This window comes from Nothobranchius furzeri, chromosome 18, assembly GCF_043380555.1.
Source record: "Nothobranchius furzeri strain GRZ-AD chromosome 18, NfurGRZ-RIMD1, whole genome shotgun sequence".
NCBI classification, from domain to species: domain Eukaryota; kingdom Metazoa; phylum Chordata; class Actinopteri; order Cyprinodontiformes; family Nothobranchiidae; genus Nothobranchius; species Nothobranchius furzeri.
In genome coordinates, this window is record NC_091758.1 from 41,796,147 (window position 1) to 41,806,901 (window position 10,755).

The 10,755-nt window shown below is 41.9% G+C and overlaps 1 protein-coding gene across 1 annotated transcript; it reads left to right on the top strand.

The window, feature by feature from the left end:
• Window positions 1-228: 228 nt before the first annotated feature.
• Window positions 229-4,186, top strand: LOC129164350 (putative leucine-rich repeat-containing protein DDB_G0290503). The gene has a single exon (XM_070546634.1). It carries the CDS (start codon window positions 383-385, stop codon window positions 3,914-3,916), a length of 3,534 nt encoding a protein of 1,177 aa, XP_070402735.1. The 5' UTR covers window positions 229-382; the 3' UTR covers window positions 3,917-4,186.
• Window positions 4,187-10,755: the final 6,569 nt, after the last annotated feature.

The window sequence follows — 10,755 nt, forward strand, 5'->3', positions numbered from 1 at the left end:
CTGGAAGATTCCATTAATTAAAGTTGTTATCTATTAATATAATAATAATAATAATGGCATCATAAAGGATGGCTTTAATCTGGAAGAGTCCATTTATTTAAGTGTTTTATTACAATTAATATTAATACTAATATAATTACTATTATTAATAATAATAAAAACAACAATTACAATACTAATACTACTAATATTAACACTAACAAACACAATAGAAGAGTCTGTGTGTGACATCATAAAGGAGGGTTCTAACTTGGTACATTCCGAGACTATAAAAGGCCCACGAGCAGCAGCTCCTCTTCAGTCTCTTCAGAGCTACCGCTGAGGACACACCACTGTCTTCAGACACCCAAGTAAGTTTGACTAAACCCTTTTTGTCGCTCAAATGGTGAACAGAAGAAACGTGTCGTGGTACGACTCACGTCTACACCCAGGACAAATGGATTATGAGTCAGACATGGACTTTGTTTCTGACTGTGGGGATGAAAACTCAGAACTTCTCTCAGAAACTGAAGAGATGGAAAATGATATGTTTGATGAAACAGAACATACATTTGATACTGAGATAGAGTCTCTTCACTATGAGACTAAATTATCTGCTGAACTGGAGTTCTCTGGATCTGAGACGGTCGACTCTGATTCTGAGACGATGGTCCCTAGACCTCAGACGGTTCAGCGGGAATTATCTGGTTTTAAACGCCCAAGAAAGCCACAACAACCCCTTACTTTCGCTGAAATGATGAACAGTACAGACATCTCCTGGTACGACTTCTGTGTCAACCCTGTAAACATGGATTATGATTTAGTCATCGACTTTGGTGAGGACGAAAAGTCAGATCTACTGTTTAAAACCAAAGAGATGAAGTCTCAGATGACAGAACAAACATCTGTCTTTGATGCTGAGAAAGAGTCTCTTCAGTATGAGACTAAATTACCTGCTGAACTGGAGTTCTCTGGATCTGAGACGGTTGTCCCTAGACCTCAGTCGGTTCAGCAGGAATTAGCTGATTTTAAACACCAAATTGAGGCAGAACAAACCCTTACTTTGGCTGAAATGACGAACAGCACAAACATGTCCTGGTACGACTTATGTGTCAACAACGTAGAAGTGGATTATGATTTAGTCATCGACTTTAGTTCTGATGGTGAGGACGAAAAGTCAGATCTACTGTCTACAACTAAAGAGATGGAGTCTCAGATGCCAGAACAAACATCGGTCTTTGGTGCGGAGAAAGAGTCTCTTCCTAATGAGACTCATTCATCTGCTGAACTGGAGTTCTCTGGATCTGAGACGGTTGTCCCTAGACCTCAGACGGTTCAGCAGGAATTAGCTGATTTTAAAAGCAGGCAAATCGATGAACTTTTGAAACAAGTGGATCATTTGAAAGAAAAACTGCAGAATACAAATACTTGTTTCAATCAGGAGAAGGAGAAGAGGCTTGCTGCAGAGAACCAGTGTGAAAAACTGGAGGAACGACATTTGGACTTAGAAGCGATGTTTAGCAGAGAAAAAGATGAGAAAATCAGCGTAGAACGGACGTTGACTGACAAGCTGGAGAATTTAAAGGAGCAGCTTTCAAAAAAGAACGTTTTCATCAAAAATCTGCAAACAGATTTAGATCAAGAACGTCGGTTCAGACTCGTTAGTGTCCAGGAGCAGAAGAACGCCCAGCATAAAGTCACCGTCAACGAGAACTATAAGAAGGAGATCAAAGATCTTAAGAAAAGGACCGGTGACCTCTCTGAGTTGCTGAACAACATTAAAACGGATATGAAGTACAGAGAGAGGAAACTTCTGGAAGAAAGAAGTGATTTTAAAGATCAGCTCAAACAGAAGGATCTAATCTGTGAAAGTTTAGAGAAACGTTTGAACAAAGAAAACGAGCTCCGCCTGACCTGTGAGGAAGAACTCAAAAAAACTAAAGATCAAATGAGTTCAATGAACGGAAATCTCAAGAAGGAGATCAACGATCTGACTCAGAGCAACTCAGAACTCAGAGAGGTCGTGGAAAACCTGACCGCTGAGAACGCCGCTACTCACCAGGAGTTGGCTGAGCAGCAGGAGAGCGTCAAACATCAACTCCAGGATAAATCTGTCGTCTGTGACCTTCTGAAACAAGTGGATCATCTGAAAGAAAAACTGCAGAATACAAATACTTGTTTCAATCAGGAGAAGGAGAAGAGGCTTGCTGCAGAGAACCAGTGTGTGCTTTACAAGGAGCAAGCTAAAGAGATGGAGAACGGTTTGGTTGAGCAGCAACAAAAGCTGGTGGCTTTAGAGAAGCAGTTACAGGAGCAGAAAAACGTGAATGAAGACTTACAAAAAATCTGCTCAGATCTAAAAGGTGAGACAGACGAGTCCCGTTTTTCTGGAGTCTCGAGAGACGTTCTGATCGAGAACTTTGAAAAACTGGAGCAACGACATTTGGACTTAGAAGCGATGTTTAGCAGAGAAAAAGATGAGAAAATCAGCGTAGAACGGAAGTTGACCGACAAGCTGGAGAATTTAAAGGAGCAGCTTTCAGAAAAGAACGTTTTCATCGAAAATCTGCAAACAGATTTAGATCAAGAACGTCGGTTCAGACTCGTTAGCGTCCAGGAGCAGAAGAACGCCCAGCATAAAGTCACCGTCAACGAGAACTTTAAGAAGGAGATCAAAGATCTTAAGAAAAGGAACGGTGACCTCTCTGAGATGCTGGACAACGTTAAAACGGATCTGAAGAACGGAGAGAGGAAACTTCTGGAAATGCAAAATAATTTCAAGCATCAGCTCAAACAGAAGAATCTGATCTGTGAAAGTTTAGAGAAACGTTTGAACAAAGAAAACGAGCTCCGCCTGACCTGTGAGGAAGAACTCAAAAAAACTAAAGATCAAATGAGTTCAATGAACGGAAATCTCAAGAAGGAGATTAACGATCTGAAAAGGAGGAACACAGATCTCAGTCAGACGCTGAGAAGTGTTCAGGCTGTAGAAACCAAATCAGAACAGATGTGTGAGGATCTGCAGAAGTTTAAGCAGCTGCTCCATGAAAAAATGTCCGTCTGTGAAGAACTTAGCAGCAGTCTGGACGTGGAGAAGCAGCTCAGAGTTAGCTACGAGGCTCAGCTGGACTCTAACAGGGCGATAGTCGGTGAGAACTCAAATCTTAAAGAGCAGATCAAAGATCTGACTCAGAGCAACTCAGAACTCAGAGTGGTCGTGGAGAACCTGACCGCTGAGAACGCTGCTTCTCACAAGGAGTTGGCTGAGCAGCTGGAGAGCGTCAAACATCAACTCCAGGATAAATCTGTCGTCTGTGAAAACCTGGAAACAGGTTTCACCAACGAACAGAAGCTCAGACTCAAGCTGTACCAGCAACTCCAGGAAACATCTGGCCGGTGTGAGAGCCTGGAAAACCAGCTTAGAGACGAGCAGAAGATCAGACTTGGTTTGGAGACTGAGCTCGCCCAAAACAGAGACGTGGTCAGTGCAGGTCACGATGATCTGATGACCAAACTAGAACAGATGGAGGAAAAAGAAACAAAACTCCGTAAAGTCGTCCTTAACCTCCAGTTAAATCTGTTTAGAAGCAAAAAGCAGCACGAGGAAGAGTTGGGAATCCTGAAGGAACAAGTCTCTGAACTCGAGTCACTGACTACAAATCTGGAAAGTCAAAATCTGATCTTGAGACTGAAGACTGAACGTGTTAACCCAGATCAGCAAACCGAAACGATCAGTGAGCAGAACGTGGACGCTGCAGAAGGAAACGAGAGTCTTCCTGCTGAAAACGACTCTTTAGCAGAAAGCCTGGAGTCCCAGAGAGACGCTCCGCACTCAGACACAAAAAAACAGGAAAAAGTTTCTGTGTGGAGGCATTTCAAGAAATTTGTAACCCCGGGACGTCTCCGTCAGCACAAAAACAAACAACCTAGCAACTAACCTCCCTGCTAACAAGTCAGAAAAGGCTAATTAGAAGACATCCCATCTCCTGGTGGCAGCAGGTAGCACTGTCCAGGATGAATGTGAGAAGTTAAACCAGCCACTGCCTCCCCAAAGACCCTGATGTTCTCATTATGATTTTCTGTTTCAGAGATGGGTGAACTTTCAAACATGTAATCCCCCAACACAAAAAAAATATATATATATATAAAAAGCAAATAAATAAATAAATAAATCATAAACTAAAATAAAACAAACAAAAAAAAAACTCTCTAACTCTGCCACTGCCGGTCCCAAGCCCGGATAAAAAAGAGGAGGGGAGAGTTTGACTTTCTAACTATGTGACAAAAAACAGATGAAAATAAATAAATATGTTTACAAGAGGGAAAAGGGGGGTCACCAACATCAATCATTATGGTTCATTCTGTGAGAATCATGAATGTGCACCCTAAATTAGTAAAGATCTGGATGAAAGATTTGTAAGATACACTAACTCTAAAGTTTGACCTGACGGTGGCGCTGCAGGAAAGGTCATATCATCACCAAAACCCATTAAGGTTCATAATCTTGTGATCATTAATGTTGTTAGAAAATATGAGAAGTTTTGTATCAAAACTTTTCAAGATACATTTATTTTAACTTTGGTCTGATGATTTCAGTTTGGCCTGATGGTGGCGCTAGAGAACAGGTCAGCTTTCACTTTCAAGGACTAATTTATGTATTTTACATAAATACATACAAGTTATTCAAATTTTACATAGAAACCTGTTAAGCGTAGTTTCTGGTCAGCAGAGGGATACAGAGTGCTGTCCAATGTGAAGCTGCTAAAGATTGTGAAAAATCACTGAAACCAGTTTTAAAGCTAACGCTAAAAGTGTTAACTCTTTAGCATCGCTTTAATAACCCTTTAAAAATGTGCAATTTTGTTGTTGTTTTGATTTTAGAAATTATATTTCTCTTTTAAAGCTGTTACAGCAAATCTACAAACAAGCTTTGAACACAAACACGGCCAGGGCACACTCACCCCTCCCCCCCACCCCCACCCCAGGTATCTTCCCTGAGACGCTTCTGCCAGAACTAGTAACCCACAACGCCAGAGGAAAAGAGATGGGGCTAAACACCCATCACCATTTTCTAGGTCCAAATGTCTTGTTGTCCGTGACTTCAAATGGTGTTTTTTTTATAGGGACTCTAGTAGTTAGTCCTAAAGTAGAAGTGGTAGCAGCCGACTGTTTCTCCTTCTCTGATATTGTTGAGCTGAGAAACTCACACCAGTGGCGTTCTGTTGATAAATACGTGAGTGTGTTTTGAATGCAGGTCCCTGGGAAGTGCAGTGGTTTGGCTAGTCCGACATCCGGATGATCCAATAATTGCTTTAGGTCTGAAACGTGTTATTGGCAAAGGATTTTAGATAAACGCCAAAGAACCACTTTATTGAATTTTTTTAATCTCTACAATTTATTTATTGTGTTAGAACATTTTTAAAAGGCATGAAAAAATGTTTTAAGCTAATTTGTTTTCTAAGTTTGCCATTGCAGCTTTACTGTTTACTAGTTAGCCTCATTTGTCCCTTAATTGGCTTGTTTGTGTTGTTTCAAATTTCTCTGTGTTTACCGTGCTGCAAAATTGACATCTTTCTATATTCTAGGGTGGAACTGATTGATTTTGCTTGTAGACGGTCATTTTTCACTAAAACAGCTCTCAATCTGTTTGTTGTTCTGACTTCCAGGATTGGCTCACCCACCAGGATAGTGGTCCTCCAAAGGCAGTCAGTGTTTTCCTCTTTCCGTCTTTTATCTACACATTAATATCATCAGCATTACCATGGAGTCATTTTGACCCTTTTCAGCCACGTCACCTGACGTAGGGTCTGCCATGGTGGATGTCAATAGTGAGTTACACAAATCTTCAACGGAGGGGGAAAGTAGCGATTTAGACTGCTTTTCTTTATGCCAGGTTAGCCTGGCGTCCACTAGTTGGGGCAAATTGAGTATGGTAGTTACAAAAGTTAGTTAGCTAGCTTGGGATCCGACCTTTACTTTCCCCATGCTCCAGGGTTCATAGATTTGAACAAGTGGTCGATTTAGTCAGAATTCACCTGGGAGGATTTATACGTAATATGATTACACTGGATGATTTACAAATTTACAAAAGTTAGGATCCCTACTAGTTTTTGTAACTGGCTGGGTCACCAGGACCAGGTGCTACTCTCATATCTGGGAAACAGATATCTTATAATGGAGAAGCTCATCATTACATATAAATAATGTCATTTTAACACACCTAGTCCTTATCTTTAGAGGCGCTATAGAAATGATATCTTCGTCTTCTTCTTCTTCTAAAGTCACTGACACAAGTCAGTGACTTGATGAGATCTGCTGGGTTTCCTTAGATAGGAAAATTATAACTAATTAGAATAATGAGGTGAACTCAGGACACGGTTTAATACGAACGGTTCAACTGCAGTGTTTGCTTTTTGAGATGACTGCTGTTTAACTTGGTGCTACATAAATAAACTGAACTGAATAACTAATCTGAGAAAAGCAGCTACTGCTTCCCCCAAAGCCCTTAAAGAGAAATCAGACGTTGTTTCTCTGATTACCCAGCGACTGCTGCAGGTACCAAAACAGCAGGAGAGCTAAATAATACGTGAATAACGGGAAAAATCCTGAAGAAAGCCTGAAAGGGGCCGGCCCGCTGGCACAAGATAGAGGCCATGTGTCATCCAGGCCCAAAATGGTAAATGGTAAATGGCCTGTATTTGATATAGCACCTTCTAGAGTCCTGGAACCCCCCAAGGCGCTTTACAACACAATCAGTCATTCACCCATTCACACACACATTCACACACTGGTGGGGATGAGCTACGATGTAGCCACAGCTGCCCTGGTGCGCACTGACAGAGGCGAGGCTGCCGAGCACTGGCGCCACCGGTCCCTCTGACCACCACCAGCAGGCAACGTGGGTTAAGTGTCTTGCCCAAGGACACAACGACAGCGACAGACTGAGCGGGGCTCGAACCTGCAACCTTCGGATTACGGGGCGAGCACTTAACTCCTGTGCCACCGTCGCCTACAAAATCATGATATCACACTCACTATGGCCGGGTCGCTCGTGCTGATGCCGCTCGAGCCGTTGGCGGAAGAATAATAAAGAAAACACATCCTTCCTTTTAATGTCCAGGGGTCTCATTTATCAAACATGGCGTAGAATCCTTAATAAAACCGTACTTAAGCTCAGCAAAAAAAATATGTACTTATGCCAAGTACGTTTGTGATCTATCAAACATGGAGGATGCACAGCTGCACGCAATCTCCACTTCATAAATCGGAGACTAACGAGAATGTTTCTCAGCTGCATTTTAGTCACATCCCACCCTCACCACGCCCACTTACTGCCATAAATGGTCAATGCAAAGTGCCTTGTGGATCTCATGCATATACATAAGCCGGCTGTTGCAGCGCTCCACCAATGACGATGGCGACCGTAGATCAAGGCAGATCAAGGAAGCGCTATTTCACAAGCAGAAATTGAGGTACCTGTGGGTGAGGTGGAGAAATGAAAGGAAGTGCTTTTGCAAAACAAATAAGAGAAAATTCACGGAGTGGCACAGCGTTGCTGAAGCCGTCAATGCTGAGTTCTTCAGAGAGATCTGTGGCGGATATAAAAAAAAATGGTCCAGTCAGGATTCGATCCCCAGACTCCCGGGTGAAAGTCACACACACTAAGCAGTCACCCAAACAGAGATCTCCCCTGTTTAACTAGCCAGGGTGCATGATCAATCGGGTCACAGACGCCTGACGTTCTGTCTCAGTCTGTTCCCCTGCTGATATTCTGTATTCTGGCTTCAGGCTGTGTGTGTGTGTGTGTGTGTGTGTGTGGGGGGGGGGGGGGGGGGGGTCATGTTCTGTGTGAAAACGAAGCAGTACAAGTGATAATGCTGCAGGATTTCATAATTGTATCCTTCTCAGCAGCAGCACTGCAGGTGCTCTCCATGTCCAACATGTGCGTAAGCCAGGTCCTTAAGCCTGATTCATGCTTCTCCGTCTGCGTCAGCGCAGAGACACTCAACGCCCTTGCGGGCCTGCCGGAGAGCTCCCGCAAGGACGGACGAAGTCAAGCTCTCTTTTCTAAACATCCGTCAGTCGAGACGGACAACGCAAGCTTGTGATTGGTCAGGACACTGCTGCTGTCTACAGTGCCGCCATTGCGCCCTCAAAAACATAAAGAGAGCCGAGGATAACAAGCGGCAGACACGGAGCAAGTTGAATACCTCACGAAAAAACTCTAAAAACATGAACGTTTAATTCCCCGTGACTGGAGGAGTGAAAAGATGCACAGCAAGCGTTTTATTTGTGGACGGAAATGACAGGAAACGTGGGTTTAGAGGTGGCGAGCGCATGAAGAGGTGGTGGAGGATGAAAGACAAATTTGTCCGTGTTATAAAGTATCTTATATACAAAAAAACACAATATAAACACACTGTCTTGGACGATACATGACAGGATACCACAGAACAGCGCTACGCCCTCTGCTGTCCTGCCGGGGAATTGCTTTGCAACACTCTCCAGGAGACGGAGAAGTATGAGAGCAAAACGCTTCCGTCAATCCGTGCGTGTCTGTCCCTTGCGGAGCTGACGGAGAAGCATGAACCAGGCTTTAGTCAACTTCAAGTTGTGCACATTTTTTCACTAAGTTTTATTTCGTAGATCCCAAAGTTTGCGTGGAAAGTTGCTTATGCTGTTTTCCGACACCGTTTTGTGCGTAAGCAAGCGTGATAAATGAGGCCCCAGGTCTCTTAATTAATCTTAAAATTTAACAGTCCTTCATAAACTGAAAGCAGAAGAAAACAACACAAAAACACACACACAAAAAAGAAATTTTTGAAGTAAAAACACCCTCAATTATTTCAAATAAAGAAAATTTTAGAAGAAAATAAAGTAATGCATCTTCATTCAGGTCTAAAAGGTACATTTTTCTATCTGTAGGTCTTGTTGCAGCTTTTGCTCTCCTCAGCAACACAAGGAGTTAAAGGCACTGCTGGAAGTGAGACAGGGTTTGATTCCCTGTGGTGCCCTGCTGACACAAACAAAAGTTGTTTAAGGTAAACCTACATTTTACTAAGGTGTGAGCCATGTTTTCCGATAGCTTTGTAACACCTGGGGTTGTTAGGAATGTTTTTATGAAGTTTAATCAGGCATTCTAAACTAGACGATCGATGAAACTAATGTCCAGTTCTGAAAGCGGACTCCTGATATCCATGGCTTTGACAATGTAAAGATTGTCTGCGTAAACCTGAACAAGTCTAACCCGGTCTTACTGTGAGACCGGGTTGACGCGTCACGCTTGTGTGTAATCATAACAAAGAAACACAAATGTTTCTCACTCTAGATTGTCCGGGTCATAACTTCTGAATTCCTAATCGAATAGAAATAACGGTTTCTAAAAGTACATAAAACGAGCTTTCCAACGAGGTATTACATGATGTAATTCATGTTCCTCCAAAAATCACTATTAGAGGGAAACCAGCTTTAGCGTCACTGAAAGAAACGGAGCGAACCGCGACGGGAGAGCGAGAACCGAAAGGAGGAGATGATCTGATCATCTTCATCAGCAGCTTTTATAAAGTTATGGAAACGTCACAAATAAAATCCACCTGGTTGGTCAGGTGTCCCAGACGGCTGTTTCTGTAGATGGTGACATGAGGAGGGACAGATTAAAGTCACACTGGTTTTTATTTGAACACTCAACTGTTTACTAAACGATTCAGCTTCATTCCAGCATTATTTATATGTACAATAAATATTTATTTAGCTGAAAATATAATTGTATCAGTGCAGAATTTTATTAGTTGACTTTTGTAATGAAATGTTTACATTTAACCTTTTATCTGCTTACTGATCTTCATAATGCTGGTAGAAATGTAGCTAGAGGTGTGAAGTAGCCCAGGAGTGTTATTTTATGATACCTAGTATTTATTTTACTGTATCCCGTTCTCTGGACCAGAGCGTAGACCTGTGGTCACAGACAGGCTGCAGTCATTAAACTGGTTAACATGAGGTCAGGGGTCACACTGTTTTCTGAGTGTTTGCAACACAGTTCTGAGTTTAAATACCGGTAGTTCTTTTGACGTAGTTAGCTCGAGTCATTTTGAAGTTCCTGTTTAGTAATAAATGTAAAGAAAATTCAAAACCGTTTATTTTTTTCATTTAAGCTGCAGTTTTACAGACTTTAATAAACATAAACACAAATACAAACCAGACACTGAAAGCTGAGGTTGTTCTGAAAAAAGGAGCAGAGTTACAAACATTTTACACTTTTATTACAATTTTAAAGCCATTAAACTAAAGAAAATACCAGTTATATTTATGGTCATAAGAGGGTTAACCGTGATAAATTTTCCGCCTCCCACAAAGAGATGGTAAAAGTGAATGTGAGCATAATTATATACGTTTTATTACTTTATTATGTATTTTTTATTATTGACTATTACTCCAAAGAGTTCAGATGAAGGCAGCTGGACTTCTTTGGTTTCTTTAAAACGTTTCACTTCTCCTCTGAGGAGCTTTGTCAGTTCTAACTGGAACATGGGCGAGTCAAGCTCATAAGCTGTAGCTGTCTGTTGTTATTTAAAGAGCAGAAACTACTCTGAGTACCCCGCCTCTCCATCTCCTGATGAGTCATTAGCCTCTATTGATGGTGAGTCATCATGTTGATTAGATGCAGGAAGGTGTGACCTAGACTGAAACTGAATGAGATTCAAAGCTGCATTATTGGTAATGGAAAGGTGAAATCTAAGCCCCGCCCCTATTTAAAGTGGGGTTTTCACGTTTGACATA

Bases quoted from the DNA above. Each gene is read 5' to 3' on its own strand.
- LOC129164350 (XM_070546634.1), top strand. From the start codon at position 383: ATGGTGAACAGAAGAAACGTGTCGTGGTACGACTCACGTCTACACCCA.